The sequence below is a fragment of the Aquarana catesbeiana genome, linkage group LG13, assembly GCF_042186555.1.
Source record: "Aquarana catesbeiana isolate 2022-GZ linkage group LG13, ASM4218655v1, whole genome shotgun sequence".
NCBI classification, from domain to species: Eukaryota; Metazoa; Chordata; class Amphibia; order Anura; family Ranidae; genus Aquarana; species Aquarana catesbeiana.
In genome coordinates this window covers 228,148,643-228,170,106 of record NC_133336.1, presented here as the reverse complement: position 1 = coordinate 228,170,106, position 21,464 = coordinate 228,148,643, and the positions used below count along the sequence as shown (strand labels likewise).

At 43.5% G+C, this 21,464-nt stretch overlaps 1 protein-coding gene across 1 annotated transcript; it reads left to right on the top strand.

Annotated features, from left to right (window-relative positions):
• Positions 1–657: 657 nt before the first annotated feature.
• On the top strand, positions 658–16,754 carry TMEM79 (transmembrane protein 79). Its single transcript, XM_073609366.1, has 4 exons — positions 658–772; positions 9,439–10,700; positions 11,536–11,749; positions 14,552–16,754. Exons 2-4 carry the CDS (start codon positions 9,590–9,592, stop codon positions 14,718–14,720), a joined length of 1,494 nt encoding a protein of 497 aa, XP_073465467.1. The 5' UTR covers positions 658–772; positions 9,439–9,589; the 3' UTR covers positions 14,721–16,754.
• The last annotated feature ends 4,710 nt before the right edge of the window (positions 16,755–21,464 follow it).

The following is a 21,464-nucleotide window of genomic DNA, read 5'->3' as shown; positions in this document are numbered from 1 at the left end:
TTAATAAAAAATAATAATAATAAAAAGGTTTTATTATTATTATTGTTATTTATTATTATTAATTAGTTACATTCCATTCATTTAGATGCGGCATTCTGTATTTCAGATAATCTGTAACTTTGGATAAATTCGTATTGGTTACGTTCACTAACAGAAAAAATTTGAAAGGAAATTCCAATACCTATAATTTAATAGTTATTCTTTAGAATTTTCAGATTTTTTTTTTATTTTGGGATTTTCGATTTTTCAAATTTATGAATTAAAGAATCTTTTTTGAACAGTTCCCATATTTTCAAGCATTTTTTTTTTGAGCTGCAGTAAAAATTGCTGCCAATTAGGTGCAAAATTTCTGCTTAAATTTTCCAGCCGTCAGAGAAGAAACAAGTATTTTATTTTATTTATTTTTTATTTTTTTCCCCACAAGATTTTTAGTGATTGAACAAAAAAAAAAACAAATACAATATAACACTGTCATGGTCTTGCAGTCATAAAAGTAAATTTTTTTTTTATTATTATTATTATTTTATTGTTTTTTATTATATATTTTTTTTTTAGTACATTTGTATGGGATGGTCTATTTATAGCTCTTCTCTGCAGGGAAGGGAAGGGTTAAGTGTTGTCCCCGCCCCCCCTTGCGGTCAGCCCCACCCTGTGGACAGGTTGAGCCTGTACAGGTACATAAGGGGCGGGGCGGAAGCAGCTGTTAGATCTTCTAGTTGGAAGGACGGGGAAGGTTGGAAGACAAGGGAAGGATTGTAGACCCCGGGATCAGGTATGTGACCCCCCCCCACCCCCCCCCCCCCCGCTTCTTATGTATACCTCCCACCTCTTTACCGACCCCCCCCCCCAGGGGTCCCCCTTTAAATTTAAAGGGGGAGTCCGTGACCCCCCGGCTAGGATCTCCGGCGCTTCCTGTGACCCCCCCAGCACCATGGAGGACGTCGGTCATTGCCGGGTGATATTTCAGGAGTGCGGATCGGATGAAAGGATACATTGTTTCTCCCGTTAATATTTTATGGGCGTCTTGCGGTCTCGGATTGGTCGAGGAGGCCCCCGGCGCCCCCCCCCCCCCCCCCATCATTCCTTTCGTTATATGTTAACGATTAAACGTTCTGTAGAAGAATGTCACTGAGACGGAGCTGAACTTTACCTTTATGAGATATAATCCGGAGGACGGGGCGACCGGTAATACCCGTTTATTAGTCACCGAGCGCCAGACGGGATACGTTTCATGTTGTCGCTTCTGTGTGCGTCCAACCAAAATGTTGTAGTGTTGTGTTTTGGATGGAGAGGGAGAGGGGGTCAGAAGCCCTGCCGGGTTTTTACTGCCATCCGAGGCTCACCACACACGCTACAATTTCTGTACAGTTTACTTTAGGGTCACCATACACATTACAATCTGACCATACAATCAGATTTTGATTTACCAAAACTAGGTAATATGAGGTTCTACCTAATGTATCCAACCAATCAGATCTTACCTAATGTATCCAATCAGCTTTGACCTAATCTATCCAACCAACCTGTATCCAATCAGATTTGACCTAATCCATCCAATCAGATTTGACCTAATCCATCCAATCAGATTTGACCTAATCCATCCAATCAGATTTGACCTAATCCATCCAATCAGATTTGACCTAATCCATCCAATCAGATTTGACCTAAGCCATCCAATCAGATTTGACCTAAGCCATCCAATCAGATGTTACTTAATACATCCAATCAGATCTTACCTAATGTATCCAACCAACCTGTATCCAGTCAGATCTTACCAAATCTATCCAACCAATCTGTATCCAATCAGATTTGACCTAATCTATCCAATCAGATCTTACTTAATCTATCCAATCAGATCTTACGGAATCTATCCAACCAATCTGTATCCAATCAGGAAAGCCCTTGCACTACACAATTGTTGGTAGATCTAAAGGAGATTGTACAATCAGATTGTAACATGTGTGATGAGCATAAGATCTGCCCAGACTATGTAATGTGAGGATTTATCTGAACCATCCGATCAGGCTCTATGATGATAGATCTAAAGAAGGTCATACACGCTTTGATAAGTGATCAATCTTTACCGATCAGAATAATTGATCTGTAGTAGACAACTCATCCAGTCAATATGGCGCACACGGGGGGGGGGGGGGGGGGGGCGTGGATTTGATCGATAGCTGGAGGAATACGATTGTGATGCTGGCCATACACTATACAGAAAATCGGGCGAACACATTTTCGAAAACCGAACGTTCGACCGTGACCGCAAACGATCGTGCCATCATATAATGACCGATAAATTGTTCAGTGGACATGAATAAATAATTTTTTGTTCGTTTTTTTACATATACCTAGTGCAGACAGTTCGGACGGGAAACACATTAACCTTGCAATTTATCGTACGTTCGGCAGAAATTTTCCAAACTTCCCGTTCGTTTTTTCCCCACAAAAACGTCACAAACGATTATCGATTTGTGCCCATTAACTTTCCGAAAAACGAACGAAGTGTCTATACGAACGATTTTTCGGCCGATTTTTCGTATAGTGTATGGCCAGCATAAGTTATTGATCACATCTCTGGGTTACCCATTCAATCTCATAACCTGACTGATCAAAGTACGATCAGATCGATGAACAAAGCAGCCCAGTGCCGCCGCTGCAACACAGTCGATAAATTTTTCCGCTCTGGCTGATCGACTTGAATCTGATTGAAAATTGATTGGGAAAGAAGTTATGTTTTTTTTTTTTTTTTTTTTTTATATTTCTTTTTGTTTGTTTTGTTTTTTGTTTCTTTTTTGATGATTTCATGTTTTGATCATTGGATAATAATATTGACGCTTATGTGGCCACCATCAAGGAGATTGTACAACCGGATTGTAATGTGTATTGCCAAGCTAGGCTCAGCTCACACTGGCGCGATGCAGGAACGCTGTGAATCCACTGCGGGTTCCCAGATCACACCCGACTCGCAGGCAGTTCACACCGATATTTGCCAACCGCTGCAGGGTGCCAATACAAAGTTAATGACACCCCCCCCCCAGATCGGTTCACAGATCGCAGTGTGAGCAAGGAATTCGGACAGGAATCGCATCACATGGGTGTTCACATTGCGATCCGATTCTGGTGCTGAAACAAAAAAAGGGTCCTGTGCGAGTTAGGTGTGAATGCGATGCAAATTCAGCTGTACGATCTGTATACTATTTGTATACTATCTGTATACTATCTGTATACTATTTATATACTATTTGTATACTATCTGTATAATATCTGTATACTATCTGTATACTATTTATATACTATTTGTATACTATCTGTATACTATTTATATACTATTTGTATACTATCTGTATACTATTTATATACTATTTGTATACTATCTGTATAATATCTGTATACTATCTGTATACTATTTATATACTATTTGTATACTATCTGTATACTATTTATATACTATTTGTATACTATCTGTATACTATTTATATACTATTTGTATACTATCTGTATACTATTTATATACTATTTGTATACTATCTGTATACTATTTATATACTATTTGTATACTATCTGTATACTATCTGTATGGCTGAAATCACACATCAGACATCGCATGTGATTTGCACTGCAGTGTAGAGCAAATCGGGGGGGGGGGGGGGGGTTAAAGGCACCCCGCTAGCGGCCGAAAAGCGCTGCTAAAAACGACGGTAAGTCGATGCTAAAATGAGTGGCCGCAGTGTGAAAGCAGTAGCCTTGGCGGCACTGGAATATTGCGGTGGACGTTCTAACACTGACTGACGCTTTTGGCTAGCGGCCGAAGAAAGGGTTAAAACCGCCCGTGTTGCGCCTGAAAAGCGCTTCGGAAGCGCTGCCCATTCATTCCAATGGGCAGGGAGCGGTGGAGGAGGGGGGTATACAGCGATCCCAAACCGCTGCAAAGATGCTGCTTGCAGGACTTTATATCAGACAGTAAAAAAAATTGTTTTTTTCAAAATTGTCTCTCCTTTTATTTATTTATTTTTTTGTTTTATAGAGCAAAAAATAAAAACCGCAGAGGTGATCAAATACCACCAAAAGAAATCTATTTGTGGGGGGGGAAAAAAGACATCAAATTTATTTATGTACAGCGTCGCACGACCGTGCAATTGTCAAAGTAACGCAGTGCTGTATTGTCAAAAATGGCCTGGTCATGAAGGGGGGGGGCAAACCTTACAAAGGGCAAGTTTTTAAAGGGACGACTGGGAGGGGGGAGGGGTTAAAGTGTAAGCCAAATTCTTTCTTTCTTTTTTTCTTTAATTGATAACCCCCACCCCCACCCCCACCCCAGCAGGTAATTTTGTGCTACCTGTGTCCCCCTGGGGAGATTCCCCTTCACTTCCTGTCTTGGAGACTCAACAGGAAGTGGGATGAAAGCCAAGAAAAACTCCAGTCTTAGTACCTGGTGTGCCCATTACGGAAGATTCCCTCATCTCTTGCTTTGGTGGTGACTCAACATTTTTGGATTCCTCGTCACTTCCTGTCTCAGTAGTCACCAGGACAGATATTGAGCTCAATCTCTCCAGCGGGGGACATGGAGATTTGGGCTTTTATCAGTTACCAATCGGCTGAGTTTCCCTATTTTTCAAACCTGCAGCTAATCCATAGCTCCCAACTGTCTCTGATTTTGGAGGGGCTGTCCCTGATTTGAAGCAATGTCCCTCTGTCCCTCATTTGTCCCTCATTTTGGTCTGATCTATATAGTTTTATATAAAATGTACTTTTTATCTTTCAAACAATGTTCCCCGGTCCTAAACCTTTCATCTGAGTTCTAAATTGCTGCATTTCTAAATTTTTAAAGCCAATATAAAGGAATCGTAGTGGAAAAAAAAAAAAGCTCTTGTGGATTTAATTAACCTTTTTTTTTTTTTTTCTTTTTTTTTTTTTTTTGTGGTAATTCTCCTTTAAGGGGGTGTGGCAGGGGGCGTGTCCTATGGCTACATACGTTTGCTGGTAGGTGTCCCTCCTCATTCCCATCTCAAAATGTTGGGAGGTGTGGCTAATAGAAGTACCTGAATGTGTCCTGATATCAGCTACCTGCAACACAGCAGCGCTGGGAGATGAGAGCTAATCAAGCTAACAGGAGGAGAGAGCAGAGGGATCGTTTTTTTTATCGGCCTCTTGCTGCTCCTTCATTGTCCAATCAGCAGGTTATGGGTGGGGAGGTCACACCATTGTATTTGTAAGGTTGGGGAGGGGGTGACAACAATGCGCAGATGAGCCACATTTTTGTCGCCCCCCCCCCCCCTTAAGCTGAATATAGGCAGCAGACAGGGGTGTTCACACGCCGTGGTCGTGATGCTTCATATCACTCCTGCAGAAAAGTTTACTCGACATATAGCGATCGCCGGGCAGCAAGCTTGCAAAACTCTGCACATCCAAGCAAATGGGGAGTCGCCACAAACGCTCCACATTGCACGAGGAGGGGCTACCACTGGCATGACAGCGATCGATGTTCCCGATGATGGGGAGCGGTGATCTCAGTCATGTCACTAGGCAGAACAGGGAAATGTCTTGTTTGCATAGGCATCTCCCCGTTCTGCCTCTACCTTGTCGCGATTGCGGGTTGCTGGCGGACACCGCGTCCACGGGACCTGGCGGCTAACACGGAGGGACGTACGGGTACACCCATTTGCCCACCCGGTGTGCCATTGTGCCGACATATGTCGCTGGTCGGGAAGAGGTTAAAGCGAACCTTCAGTCTTCTTTTTTTTTTTTTTTTTTTTTTTTTTTCATTTATTCAATCTTCTGCCTTTGTTGTTGTTTTTATCTTTTGGACAGTAAAACATTTTTTTTTTCTGCCAGTAAATCCCTTATACAACCCACTTCCTGTTTCCTGTCTGGTCATTAGCCTAGGCTTATAACATCATACACAGCTCTCTCTTTCACTCTCATGAGAGTTTGCCAGGAAGGGATGGGGGGATGAGTCATAAGAGGGCCAATGAGAGCTGCAGGTGTGCCTCTGTGTAAATCCATGAAGTGAACAGGCAGCAGCTTCAGCTGCCCACAGTTAAAATGGCTGCAGCCAGACTCGGCGGAGGGGGGATTTCTGCAGCACACAGTATTTGGCAAGTACAGAATAACAGTATACAGTGGAACCTTGGTTTACGAGTAACACGGTTAACGAGCGTTTTGAAAGACGAGCAACTTTTTTTTTTTTTTTTTTAATTCTTACTCTGTTTGCGAGTGTTGTCTGGAAAAAAAAATGAGCAGAATTCAAGCTAATGGGCGGTGCAGTACCGCATTTGGCCAGAGGTGCGGGAGGGGCGCCGGGGACACTCGGAGCAGTTCAGAGCCCTTTGGAAATACTCGGAATGACTTGGAAACACTTGGAAACATTCGGAAATACTCAGTTCCCGAGTGTTTCCGAGGCTTTCCGAATTCAGCCGAGCTGTCCTGAGTATTTCCGAGGCTCTCCGGCACCCCTCCCCCACCTCTGGCCACATGCGGTATTGCATGCAATAGAAGTCAATGTGGAACGAATTATCTTTGTTTTCCATTGACTTCTATGGGGAAACTCGCTTTGATATGTGAGTACTTTGGATTACAACCATTCTCCTGGAACGGATTATGCTCATAATCCAAGGTACTAATATATATATATATATAGCGTTGGAAATCCTTTGGCGGGTTACAACGGTCCCCCCTGTGTGTGATCAGCGGGGTGTCTGAGTTCAGTAGAAGTGAAAATGGCGGTGTTGTCATCGGAGGGCGGGGTGGCTGTACGCGGACGATTACCTCCTCTTCATTGCCCTCATTACTCCCGGCACAGCTAATAATTTGGCTGTCCTCCTTCATTTATATCATTTCATCATATTAGTCATCCAATTTCCGTCTTTGAACGCACGTGACTGACGACTCGGAAATTAAGGAGCGTCTGCTTGTAGTCACGAGAGCCATTTGGGCCCCAGGCTGTCTGTTAGCCAATCAGTGAGCTCCTTTGCTTATCCAGGAAGCGCAGAGGAATCCACGCCACTTACCTTTTAATCACAGCTTTGTGTAATCCTTCCTAGTCTGCTTCTGGGCGGGTCTGCAGCCTCCCGTCACTTTACTCCCACTCACACCCACAGATTTAACACCCGACACCAACTAAAACTCTCTTTTTTATTTAATGTTGGGTGGGGTGGGGGAGGGTTGCAGCCTCTGTCTTGTTTTATTGCCCTCTGTGTCCCTACAATAAAGATTTTTCCCTACCCTGTAAGGACAGGAAGTGATGGGAATCTCTCCAATGGGGACACCAAAAAATAAATAATGTTTAGTACAGTGAGGACGGGTTGGAGCTTCTGATCATGTTTTTAATGCTGTTTGTGTCTTCTGTCCCGGGGGGAAACATGCCCTTTTGTTTCTTGTATTGGTGTCACCGGGACAGGAAGTCATGGAAAATCTCCTCAATGGGGACACAAACAAATGAATTTTTAATACAGTGAGGACGGGTTGGAGCTTCTGATCATGGTTTTTAATGCTGTTTGTGTTTTCTGTCCTGGTGAAACACGCCCTCTCGTTTCTTGTATTGGTGTCCCCCAGGAACAGGAAAGGGATTCTTTGCACATCTGCTGCAGGCTTCTTGCTGCCTCTTGCATGCAGAAAGAGTCATGTATCAAAGGGGTCTATTTAAAAAAAAAAAAAAAATCCACATAGCTATTAGTCCAGCAAATCTGCATGTACATTCGTTCTGTGCCAACTGGGCAAAAATGAATGTTCTTCAGGCTATTACCTCTTCTGAACGAATGGTCTTTTATTATGGGCAGTAGATAAATACCATATTTTGGCCACTAGATGGAGCTAAGTATCTCTCCTCTGACCAAAGGACATTTTATTATGGGCAGTAGATGTATATACTGCATTTTGGCCACTAGATGGAGCTAAGTATCTCTCCTCTGACCGCAAATGACATGTTATTATGGGCAGTAGATATATACTGCATTTTGACCAGTAGATGGAGCTGAGGAGCATAGGAAATATATACTGTACATCTGTGTAACAGGAGTTACAATTTAACAATTCTAACAGTGGCAGCCCATAATGTAGGGCGCAGGGGTGCGGCCCCCCATCCATGCGTCTGGCCCCCTAATCTACATGTGGGGCGCCTGGACGTATGGATTCCAATGTTTTTTTTTTTTTTTAGAAGCACGTGATTGGAGCCTGAGGCTCTAATAGACTTAAAAAATGGGTGGACTCAAGCACATCCACTTGTGTGACAATAGGGAATAAATATTCTCTATTGTCTTCCTGATTCTCCTCCCGGCCAAACAGGAATGAGGCTCCTGAGACCCGATTGGCCAGGGAGCCTTGGAACTCCCAATCGGGTCTCAGGACACACTGGCCAATCGGGTCTCAGGACACTTCCTGTTGAGCCCTGAGGAGAATGGGGCCGACTCTTCATTCCCCCTGCCTCCTGAGGTTAGTCCGATGCGCCGCCTTACCACATCTGCCGTTCGTCTCCCGCGTGGGGGAGGGGTGTTTGCAGGGATCGCCGCCATCCACCGTACATCTCCTGCTGGGGGTTGTTCGCGGCGAACATCCACCGTTTGTTTCCCACGCACTGGGGGGGGGGGGGGTGTTTGTTTGCTTGGAGCGATAGTCCATCTGGGGGGAGCTGGCGTTCGTTTACCTCCCCCCTGGAAATATTTAACACCAGCCGCCACTGAATTATAATGAACGCTACAGAGAATTGGAGATCAAATATAACCATTGACTAATTCCCTCTAGTGTTCTCTAGGATTGTTACATTGTATCCCTTGTTACAATGTAACCATTCTAGAGAACACTAGAGGGAATGGTTACATTTATTTGCTGATTCCCTGTAGTGTTCTTTAGAATGTTTAATTTGTGTCTCCTGTTACATAGATGTAGCGTATATTTTTCCTATGCTCCTCAGTGCCATCTTGTGGCCATAATGTGGTATTTTACTACTACCCATAATAAAATGTGAATAGGTTAAAGTGCATTCGTTTTTACTCAAGTTGCACAGAACGAATGTACGTGCACATTCTTTAAATAGACCCCAAAGTGTCAGAGCTGAAAAGTATATCACAACAGCCAATCATATTCATGCACGTTCTGCAAATCTCAAATTGCCTTCATGGGTGGATGTCAGTCTGGAGGAGCTGGCATTCTTAGGCAGGATGTATTTGAATAGGTAATGCCCACACATGATGCTGAGCTTCCATGACTAAATAAAGCTGAACTCCAATGAATGAAAGGGGTGGGGCCAGGGACAGTCGGGCTGGGGAGGCGGGCGCAGCTTCTAATGCGCATTGTGAGAAGCTCACAGTGTGCAGTGAAATCAGAGTAAGCCATTTCAGTCCAGGAGAGAAGCTGGTACAACTGTGCAACACTGAAGGGGAGGGCGAGGGTGGATTTAGGAATTGCTTTTTAATTTCCTGTTCTTGTTTGGTTGATTAACAGATCAGATGAAGTTACATGAAAACGGATATCAAGAAACAAATTAGGAGACCCTCATATCTTTTCAAGAGTTGTAAAAAGCCTCCTCGTACAGAAAGTCGGGCTGACTTGAATACATGGCCCGACCAGCCTAGTGGTGGTCACCAATTCCATAATGGCTACAGGCCAACAAAAGGTCCTTCAACTTGACCCTTCTCCAGAGAAGACTGATCATACCGGAACAGATGTTGGCTTACAGGAGACTCCAGAGAAAAAGTTGAGTTCTGTTGGCTTCTATGAACTGGAAGTTCCACAGGCCTCAAATAACAATGAAGCCACAGAGGACACCAAGAGAACGGGGTCAGCAGATGTGGAGACCAAAGAGGTCCTCTCCGATGAAAAGGACTCCGATTCTGGTTATCTAGATAAAGCGGAAGAGAAGACCATTCAAAACGATGCATCTCCAGATTACTTAGCTAAAGCAGAAGAGAAGACTGCTCATAACATTGAAGACCAAAGCCTCGACTACTTTGACCAGACTTCACCCAGGTCATCCGAACACACCCATCGACATGGAATCTTGTCTTGTCTTTGTAAAGAGTGCGTCGAAAATTTGCAAAACAAATACGAGGAGGTTAAAGAAACGACCAATACTGACGAACAGATGAACGATGAGTTCTTGCCTTGCGAGGACTCTGCTTCCATCAAATCCAACCGCAGCAAAAAGGGTTCGGAAAAGTCAAGACACACCAACTCCTCGTTGGAGGAAGAATGTATGGACAATTGGTTCAAAGACGCCCAAGTAACTTTACCATACCCGGACAGCAGCCAGCCACCAGAATGCATCACGAGACTAAGCAACGCTGGTCTGTATGAACCCAATGAAAACCTGGGGGTGAAGAGCAGCAAAGCTGAAGAAGACAAGCTATCACAAGTGGTTAGCGCAGCTTTCTTTGTACAACATCTGGATGAAAAACCAGCCCAGGAGAAGAAGGTCCAAATGGAAATGGTGGACATCGAAAAAGGGGAAACGGAATGTGAGCCCCTCATCCGTACCATCCGAAGAACAGTAGACGGGGAGCCCCCGGATCCAAGAATCTGTCAGTGTAACAGGGGCTGCTTGAAGATTGTTGGGTCCTTCGTCACCTCCATGATTGTGTTTCCGGCTTTCCTATATGCGGCCTACACTTGGCTGCCGTTTGATGCCCCACTAATGCAAGACATACCCACCAGACTCGTCTACACCCTGCGGTGTGCGTCCTTTGCCTCGTTCCCCATCGTTCTTGGTAAGTGGAGATTCTGTTTTCAGTTGTAGAAGAATATTTTTTTCCACAAACTGTATCCTTCGACCACTGTAGGAACAAATGTAAGGAAATTCTATGCAAAATGAAAATGCATATTCCAGCCTGTACCACATATGAAGCTGTATGCAACATTTTTAAATTCATTTATTACTGTAGTTATTTTTACGTAAAAAGCATTTCCAAGAAAGATGTAATTCTTCCTGTTTGGAACATTTTGCATGCAGTTGGGCTTTAATTTTATGAGTAATTTTTAATGTGACATTTGAAATGTACATGTTGTCTTGGTCAAATTTTTGTACTAAATATAGAAATATGCAGACTAGAGGGGGCTGTCTGTGGTGCCAAGAGTTTTCAAAGTTTTGACCAACTTCTAGACTTGAATTGTGAAAAGGAGCAATAAAGGAAGGTCCTCAAGCATTTCAGGAGAGGAGAGTTATAAAGGAAGGAGCAGAATCCTCCAGCATTTCAAGAGGAGAGTTAGAGGAAGGAGCAGAGTCCTTCAGCAGTGCAGAGTATTTCAGGAGAGGAGAGTTATAGAGGAAGGAGCAGAGTCCTTCAGCAGTGCAGATTATTTCAGGAGAGGAGAGTTATAGAGGAAGGAGCAGAGTCCTTCAGCAGTGCAGAGTATTTCAGGAGAGGAGAGTTAGAGGAAGGAGCAGAGTCCTTCAGAAGTGCAGAGTGTTTAAGGATAGGAGAGTTATAGAGGAAGGAGCAGAGTCCCCCAGCAGTGCAGAGTATTTCAGGAGAGGAGAGTTATAGAGAAAGGAGCAGAGTCCTCCATCAGTGCAAAGTATTTCACTCTCTCTTCTTTTCCCAGGTGTCATCATCCATGGAATCTCACGTCTCTGTGCTTCCTCCTATGACCCGTTTAAACCCAAAGAGCGTGAGGTGACCATACACCGGCGGTTTGTTAAGCAAGGAACGTTTCTATTCGTCCTCTACTTCTTCAACCTCTCTGTGCTGGCCACCTACCTGCCCCAGGACCACCTGAAGTTTATCCCGCTCCTCACCTGCCTCTTCACCCTTGCTCAGTAAGTAGCATTTATCTCACTGGGCTGATTCCATCTGTCATGGAAATGGGGTTCTATATCTGGATGCTCCAGCCAATCTCTTGCCACACCTATATTCACCTAATAAACACCGGTTGCATCCTGCTGAATCTAGAATGTGATAATAACAGCTTAGATTAAAGGGTCACTCCACCCAGGACTAATAATAAACGACTAAACCATTTGATAAATCTTTGAGGGCCTCCAGTGGTGGAATCTCTGCACACCTGCTGTGGTCAGTTTTTTAAAGCCGACCTTTCACCAAATTTACAGTTCAATTATTTTTATTTTCTTCCTCTTACATAGTTGATTGCTATGTTCCCCCTTTTGTAAATATCTTGGATTAAGGGTCCAACCAGGACTGATATTAGGGGTAAACCACCAAATAATTTCATAAATCTTTGAGTGCCTTCAGTGGTGGGATCTCCACACACCTGCTGTGGTCAATTTTTAGAATGGATCTTTCACCAAATTTACAACTTAGTCCTTTTTCTTTCCTTCCTCTTACATAATTGCTTGCTATTTTTTTCCTCCTAATGTAAATACCTTCTTTTGGATGCTTCACCATTTTTCTTCCTTCTTTTGTTACCTAGGTAAGGGGAACATAGCCCATCTCCACTCCCAACTTCATGGTATACATGTCATGAACCCTAGAAGGCTGAAGGTACCAAACTCTTGTGGCATCTCCAAACCCTATGGCAGCATGCATTATGAAAGACATGGCCCCTACTTTCCATCTGCGCATGTGTGAGATTTGGTGCCATGTCTTACACATTGCATGTTGCCATGGTGTCAGAAGATCTTGCAAGCGCTTGGTACTTACAACCCCACAGCCTTCTAGTATGTGTGACTTGTATCCAAAGAAGCTGGGGGGGGGGGTCGTGACACTATGGCAATATGTAATGCAAAAGACATGGTGCCAGATCTTGATATGAGCATAAGCTCAATGTGGCACCGTGTCTTTACCATTACATGTTGCTGTGGTATCAGTCATGGTATCGCGCAGACGTTCGGCACCTATGGCCTTGCAGCCTTCTAGGATACATGACATTAATCCCGGGAGGCGAAGGGGGTAAGAAGTCTCAAAACACTATGGCAACATGTAATGTGAAAGGCATAGCACCAGATCTTGATCTGAGCATACGCTCAATCTGGCACTATGTATTTTTCATTACATGTTGCTGTGGTATCAAGCATGGTATCTTGCAGAGATTTGGCACCTATGGCCTTCCAGCCTTCTAGGATGCATGATCTGGATCCCAGGAGGCAGAGGGTGTAAGAAGAGAAAGTCTACAAACACTATGGCAACATGTAATGTAAAAGACCTGGCACCAAATCATCTGGTGCCATGTCATTAGGGGGCCGGCTGCAAGAACCAAGAGTGGACAGTCAGCTCCCGATGATGAAGAACACTAAGATGGTGGCATGGAATGTGCAGCGGAAGGGCAGCTGGGGATAGAAGGGTGAAATGGGTTTCACTGTGCTTGAGCATCAAATATAATCAGCATATAGGGAATAGTTTCCATGGCCATGAGGGAAGGTCCATTTTAATGTGTTTTTTTGGGGAGAATGGAACAGGGGGATTGGGAATGGCCTAAGGTGGGTGGTGATAAGTAAAACTCCAGAGTGGGAATCACCATAGTGAGGAGACTTTTTGTTTTCTCCCCCAAAGAAGCCATCTGTTGACTGCACTTGTAACCGAATGATCAATTTGGGTGGACTGGCCCTTTCAAGGGTACCTGACATTCTTCGGTAGACTGTATCCTGAAAGTTTACTAGGATAAAGAGCACAACCGACCAAAAACATTTTTCTACTTTTTGGATGAAGTGAATTGGGCTTTGAAGCTCCAGAAGGTTGAGATTTCCTTTTTTGGTGACCCCTTGTGTTTCAGAAAGAGATAGGGTGTCACTGGGATAGGAAATGAGGGGACATCTCTCTATCAGGACACAACCACCCTTCTCCACTCTGACCCTGAAAGTTGCGTATTGGCCCTGCTCAGGTAACCATAATCCTGTGAGGTGGAAACCGCTGTGAGGGTGCAGGCTGGGAGTGGGTCCATGCTGACCCAAGTGAAGAATTGTCATCAGCACACCATGGATTCCTCAAGAAGGGACCAAAGCTTTATTATCGTGGTCACATGGTACACAGAAAGAAACCTTTTTGGAGCCACGCAGGGCCCCTTCATCAGGCAACTGAACAGCACCCTTGATGGCTACCCACTGCATGGGTTATTAATCTTGGTTGCACCTAGACGATAGTGGTGCACCGTGTTCACCGATCCATCACTTGCCTGACGAAGGGGCCCTACATGGCTCAGAAACTTTACTTTCTGTGTACCATGTGACCACGATAATAAAGCTTTGGACCCTTCTTGAGGAATCCTTGGTGTGCTGATGACAGTTCTTCGCTTGGATCATTTATGGTTCCCAGCCTGTGGTCATTGCAGCACACATCATTTATGAATAGCCATCTTTAGGAACGTGTGCATTGGGAATATTGTGTTTGGTTTTGTCCTGACCCAAGACACACTGCAGAGATGAAGAGATATTCCGGCAGCCGCACACCATCCCTGGTCATTGACAGATAAAAGCAGCCACAGCTTGCTCCATTTAAGCCACACCTTCAACGCATTTTCCCCAAATTCTGGGCTCAATCATCTTCTCCACTCCATCTAAAACTAGACAAAAGCAAGTTTTTCTAGATAGGTTTCCATTTTGAAGGTTTTAAAACAATGTGTATCATCATGCTATACAGATTCTGACTGCTAAATCTTTTCCTTCCAGGCTTATCTACTGGCTGTCCTTCGCCGTCAGCCGATCGTTCCGTGGTTTTGGCTATGGTTTGACGTTCTTTCCTCTCATCGCCATGATGTTCAGCAACTTTTACTTCATGTTTTTGGTGGAGCCAGAAAAGATGATTTTCCTGGGAAGTAGAAATGTACCCCAAAATTAGCAAATGGAATGACTACACTACTTGGGCAGCCAATGAAGACACTCCCAGCATTATAAAATGACTACCCTTTGGCTCATGTTGGATCTTTATATCTACTGTCTCCTTCTTCTGATGTTACATATTTAAAAAAAGACTAAGGGGGTGTATTTATAAAAAAAAAAAAAAAATCACCCTGCTCATCCTCTGTGAAACTGCCATGTACATTTGTTCCATGGGAATTAAGAAGAAATCGAATGGTGTTAGGATATTTTATCTCCAGCTCGAATGTTATTAGTTCATAATGAAAACAGGAAAATACGGCATTATGGCCACTAGATGGAGCTAATGATCATAGGCAAAAAACGTATTTACGATGACTGTCAGCTCCATCTAGTGGCCATGGTGTGGTATTTTCCCAACCCATCAAATCTGACTGAATTTTGTTTTTAAGACTTTATTTTAAAAATTATATTTTATATGAAGAAATTTGGACCTGAGGTTCTGTACTTGAAATTCAGCAATTTACTTTTAAAGCCCAATTGACCTTACAGTTTAAAGACGTCTCATCTGAAATATAAGCTTACTTGCTGCTCTAGTAAATCATGTTTAACCCCTTTATGGCTGCCCAACACATATGTGCAGCAGCAAAAGGGTAGAATTTAAGACCCAACCGCCTTCCATACTGGGCAGCCAGTGTTTATGTGGTGAGAGCACGCTCCTTATGCACTTTCAGCACAAAGACAGTATAACACTATGGTCACATGTTCGTTGATCCTTCCTGCCCCCCCCCCCCACAGGTGTTCAGAGGTGTTCAAAGGAGGGAAAGAGTTAAGCAATAATTTAGCTTAAGAAACATATTGTTGAACGATTTGCAAAGAAAAGAACATCTTTATATCTGTGATTATTGTCTGAGAGCTCCTCCCCTGTATGAAGCCCGACTTATGGTGTCCTATGCTCCTGCTCCAGCAGCCGCTACCGCCTCCTTTACTGTCTGCGCCTTGAGCGTGCCTACATTGCAATTATTCATCTGATGGTCAAGAGAAGCTGCCTATAGAACACTGCATTATGGATCTCTGTATGCTGATATGTCCCCTCCCCTTTGCTGGCAATCTCCTCCCCCATACATGAGTAAGGAGAGTGGTGGCTGCCAGCTCCTGTTTGCAGAGGAAGACAAGCGCTGTCAATAACAACCTAATTACCTTTTCCTTTCTTACTGAAAGGGGTTAAACAATAATTTTAAATGAAAGATTGCAAAGAAAAGAACATCTTTATATCTGTGATTATTGTCTGAGAGCTCCTCCCCTGTATGAAGCCCGATTTGTGGTGTCCTATGCTCCTGCTCCAGCAGTCACTACCGCCTCCTTTACTGTCTGTGCTTTGAGCACGCCTACATCATTATTTAGAGCCCTTGCACACTGGGGCGGGGGGCAGCGTCGGCGGTAAAACGCCGCTATTATTAGCGGCGTTTTACCGTCGGTATGCAGCCGCTAGCGGGGTGGTTTTACCCCCCGCTAGCGGCCGAGAAAGGGTTAAATACCACCGCAAAGCGCCTCTGCAGAGGCGCTTTGCCGGCGGTATAGCCGCGCCATCCCATTGATTTCAATGGGCAGGAGCGGTAAAGGGGCGGTATACACACCGCTCCTTCACCGCTCCGAAGATGCTGCTGGCAGGACTTTTTTTACCGTCCTGCCAGCGCATCGCTCCAGTGTGCAAGCCCTCGGGGCTTGCACACTGGAATGAAAGCAGCGGCACTTTCGGGGCGGTATGCAGGCGCTATTATTAGCGCAATAGCGCCTGCAAACCGCCCCAGTGTGCAAGGGCTCTTATTCATCTGATGGTCTAGATAAGCAGTCTACAGAAAACTGCATTATGGATCTCTGTATGCTGATATGTCCCCTCCCCTTCGCCGATAATCTCCTCCCCCCTACATGAGTAATAAGAGTGGTGGCTGCCAGCTCCTGATGCTGAGGAAGACCAGCGCTGTCAATCACAACCTAATTTATCTATTTCTCTCCTACTGAGCAGCATGGTCGAGAAATTAAATGTTGAACATCATTATATCTGTGATTATTGTCTGAGAGCTCCTCCCCTGTATGAAGCCCGATTTGTGGTGTCCTATGCTTTGCCTCCTTTACTGTCTGTGCTTTGAGCACACCTACATAAGTATTCATCTGATGGTCTAGAGCAGTAGTTCTCAACCTCGGTCCTCGAGTACCCCCCACAAGCCATGTTTTGGAAATTTATCTTGGATAAAATAGCTGTCCAAAATACCAAGCCATTGACTCTGATTTAAAGCACCTGTGCAAGATAAAGGAAATCCTGAAAACATGGCCTGTTGGGGGGTACTTGAGGACTGAGGTTGAGAACCACTGGTCTAGAGAAGCTGCCCCAGGGTCGGGGCAAGGGGTGGGTAGGAGAGGTGGCTGCCTTGGGGGCAAGGGTTTATTGCAGGGATGGGGCGCCCTGACCCTAACTTTAAGGGACAGGGTGCCGTTTGGCATCTTTGCCCTGGGCACTGAATGACCATGTCCCAGCACTGAGCTGCCCACAGAACACTGCACTATGTGTGCTGACATGTCCCCTCCCCTATGTTGACATGCCCCTCCCATTGCATGAATAATGACAGCGCTGGTCTCCAATGCCTGCCTACTGAGGAAGTCATGCGCTGTCTATCACACCTAATTAGCTATTCGTGTCCTACTGATCAGCATGGTTGAACAGCAGTAGGGGGGAGGGTGGAGCGCGCTGTCAACCACCTTAGCTCAGTGTCCGCAGCAGCTATCAAAACAGAACAAAGCGATATGCGCACTTTATCACCAGGGAGTGGCAGTGTTCTCTGTTCTGAGAGCCTATCAGCTAAATAACTGCAGTCAGCAATGCTCATTCTAACAACTGGTTAGGGGGCGCTAACTCTGTCTCAGTAGAAGACATGCCGGACCTCAGCAGAGAGACCACTGCTTCCACACAGAGGGCAAGGCTCCTTTTCTACAGCATGCCGACAGGGGACATACTTCTCTACTTAGGCTCTGGTTGCTTTTTACAATAGCTTCATTTTTTTTATATTTCAGCAAACCAACTGTAAGACTTTGCTCACCTTATTGTGATGCATCTGGCAGCTCCTGTTTCCTGAGGAAGACCAGCGCTGTCAATCACAACCTAAATATCTATTCCTCTCCTACTGAGCAGCATGGGTAAGGGGAGAGTGAGAAGGGGTTAAACAATAATTTAGCTTGAGAAATGAAATGTTGAACATCATTATATCTGTGATTATTGTCTGAGAGCTCCTCCCCTGTATGAAGCCCGATTTGTGGTGTCCTATGCTTTGCCTCCTTTACTGTCTGTGCTTTGAGCACACCTACATAAGTATTCATCTGATGGTCTAGAGCAGTAGTTCTCAACCTCGGTCCTCGAGTACCCCCCACAAGCCATGTTTTGGAAATTTATCTTGGATAAAATAGCTGTCCAAAATACCAAGCCATTGACTCTGATTTAAAGCACCTGTGCAAGATAAAGGAAATCCTGAAAACATGGCCTGTTGGGGGGTACTTGAGGACTGAGGTTGAGAACCACTGGTCTAGAGAAGCTGCCCCAGGGTCGGGGCAAGGGGTGGGTAGGAGAGGTGGCTGCCTTGGGGGCAAGGGTTTATTGCAGGGATGGGGCGCCCTGACCCTAACTTTAAGGGACAGGGTGCCGTTTGGCATCTTTGCCCTGGGCACTGAATGACCATGTCCCAGCACTGAGCTGCCCACAGAACACTGCACTATGTGTGCTGACATGTCCCCTCCCCTATGTTGACATGCCCCTCCCATTGCATGAATAATGACAGCGCTGGTCTCCAATGCCTGCCTACTGAGGAAGTCATGCGCTGTCTATCACACCTAATTAGCTATTCGTGTCCTACTGATCAGCATGGTTGAACAGCAGTAGGGGGGAGGGTGGAGCGCGCTGTCAACCACCTTAGCTCAGTGTCCGCAGCAGCTATCAAAACAGAACAAAGCGATATGCGCACTTTATCACCAGGGAGTGGCAGTGTTCTCTGTTCTGAGAGCCTATCAGCTAAATAACTGCAGTCAGCAATGCTCATTCTAACAACTGGTTAGGGGGCGCTAACTCTGTCTCAGTAGAAGACATGCCGGACCTCAGCAGAGAGACCACTGCTTCCACACAGAGGGCAAGGCTCCTTTTCTACAGCATGCCGACAGGGGACATACTTCTCTACTTAGGCTCTGGTTGCTTTTTACAATAGCTTCATTTTTTTTATATTTCAGCAAACCAACTGTAAGACTTTGCTCACCTTATTGTGATGCATCTGGCAGCTCCTGTTTCCTGAGGAAGACCAGCGCTGTCAATCACAACCTAAATATCTATTCCTCTCCTACTGAGCAGCATGGGTAAGGGGAGAGTGAGAAGGGGTTAAACAATAATTTAGCTTGAGAAATGAAATGTTGAACATCTTTATATCTGCGATTATTGTCTGAGAGCTCCTCCCCTGTATGAAGCCCGATTTGTGGTGTCCTATGCTTTGCCTCCTTTACTGTCAATGCTTTGAGCACGCCTACATCATAATTATTCATCTGATGGTCCAGAGCAGTGGTTCTCAACCTCGGTCCTCGAGTACCCCCAACGGGCCATGTTTTGGGAATTTCTCTTGGATAAAACAGCTGTCCAAAATACCAATACTCTCCTACCCATCCCTTATATCTTTATATCTGAATTTAGCTGATTTAAACTGAAAGTTCAATTAAAACTTTAAGAAAAAAAAAAAAAGCACTTAGAGACTTTGAGTCTTTGCTGTAAATATCCTTTGTTTATGAAGGAAGGTGGCAAGGTTGAGTTTTGCAAGATGTTCAGATGAAGCAGCGTGGTGTGAAATCCTCTCTCATGCCCCGTCAAGTCTGTTCTTCAGCACTATAATCTCGCCGTGGTGCCCGCGCCCAGCACACTGAACACGCCGAGTCTTCCCGGCCTCTGTGAATTTGGGGAGGGGTGTTATTAAATTTTTATTGGAATCAAGTTACGGATTTGGGCGGCAGCCCAATTTTCTTTTTTCACTGTCGGGGGGGGGGGGGGGATCATTTTGTAATGAGTCCAGAACAATTATGTTTCCGTATTTGGATTCTTTTTACTTTTTTACTGTTTTTACTTTTCGTTGTTTAAAACTGGACCTTTTTTGTCTTTCCCATGTTCTCCGTCCTGCACAGTATTAAATCGTGTTATTGTTGTCTCCTCTCTTTCTGAACAAACATCAAATTTTCATTTGTTTTCCACTTTTATGTTATTTTAGCACTAACAGTCTAGGCGATAGACGATCGGTTTCTATTGATTAGATGGATGTGAAAAATGTTTGTAAATAAAATGTAAATAAAACGATAATTATAACAACTGTTGTTATTGATCAACAAGCTAAAATTAGACCCATGCTGGACTCCATAACACCACTTCCCGTTGGCCCTTTAACCACTTCAACTCCGGAAGGCACTGCGGTAATTTAACTGACAATTGCACGGTCGTGCGACGCTGTACCCAATTAAAATTGATGTCCTTTTTCTTTTCCCCCCACAAATAGAGAATTCTTTTGGTGGTATTTGATCACCTCCTGCGGTTTTTATTTTTTTGCCCTATAAACAAAAAAAAGACCGACAATTGTGAAAAAAAACAAACAATATTTTTTACTTTCTGCTATAAAACACATTCAATAAAAAAATGTAAAAAATCAAATTTCTTCATCAATTTAGGCCAATTTGTATTCTGCTACATATTTTTGGTAAAAAAAATCCCAATAAGCGTATATTGATTGGTTTGCACAAATTTGTCGTGTCTACAAACCTATGGGATATTTTTATGGATTTTTTTTTTTTTTTTTACTAGTAATGGCGGCGATCAGTGATTTTATTTATTTATTTATTTTTACTAGCAATGGCGGCAATCAGCGATTTTTAATTATTTATTTTTTTACTAGTAATGGCGGCAATCAGTGATTTATTTATTTATTTAATTTTTTTTACTAGTAATGGTGGCGATCAGCTATTTTTATTTATTTATTCTTTTTTTACTAGTAATGGCAGCGATCAGCGTTTTTTTCATTTATTTATTTATTTATTTATTTATTTATTTATTTATTACTAGTAATGGCAGCGATCAGCGTTTTTCATTCATTCATTTATTTATTTATTTATTACTAGTAATGGCGGTGATTAGCGATTATTATTTATTTATTTATTTATTTATTTTACTAGTAATGGCGGCGATCAGCGATTTTTTTTTTTTTTTTTTTAATAGTAATGGCGGTTATCAGTGATTTATTTATTTATTTATTTATTTTTTTTACAAGTAATGGCGGCGATCAGCCATATTTATTTATTTATTTTATTACTAGTAATGGCGGCAATCAGTGATTTATTTATTTACTATTTTTACTAGTAATGGCGGCGATCAGCTATTATTTATTTATTTATTTTTATGGTAATGGCGGCAATCAGTGATTTATTTATTTATTTTACTAGTAATGGCGGCGATCAGCTATTTTTATTTATTTATTTATTTATTTATTTATTTTTTACAAGTAATGGCGGCGATTAGCAATTTTTATTTATCTTTTTGTTTTTACTAGTAATGGTGGCGATCAGCAATTTTATTTATTTTTTTACTAGTAATGGTGGCGATCAAGGTTTTTTTTTTTTTTTTTTGCGGGATTATGGCAACTAGCTGCGGCCATACCAGCGGTATTTAACATCAAAGTAATGACGTAAATATACTGTTGGCAAT

Bases quoted from the DNA above. Each gene is read 5' to 3' on its own strand.
- TMEM79 (XM_073609366.1), top strand. From the start codon at position 9,590: ATGGCTACAGGCCAACAAAAGGTCCTTCAACTTGACCCTTCTCCAGAG. The intron at 10,701-11,535 runs GTAAGTGGAGAT...TTCTTTTCCCAG, and splicing joins CTCGTTCCCCATCGTTCTTG to GTGTCATCATCCATGGAATC. The intron at 11,750-14,551 runs GTAAGTAGCATT...TTTTCCTTCCAG, and splicing joins TGCCTCTTCACCCTTGCTCA to GCTTATCTACTGGCTGTCCT.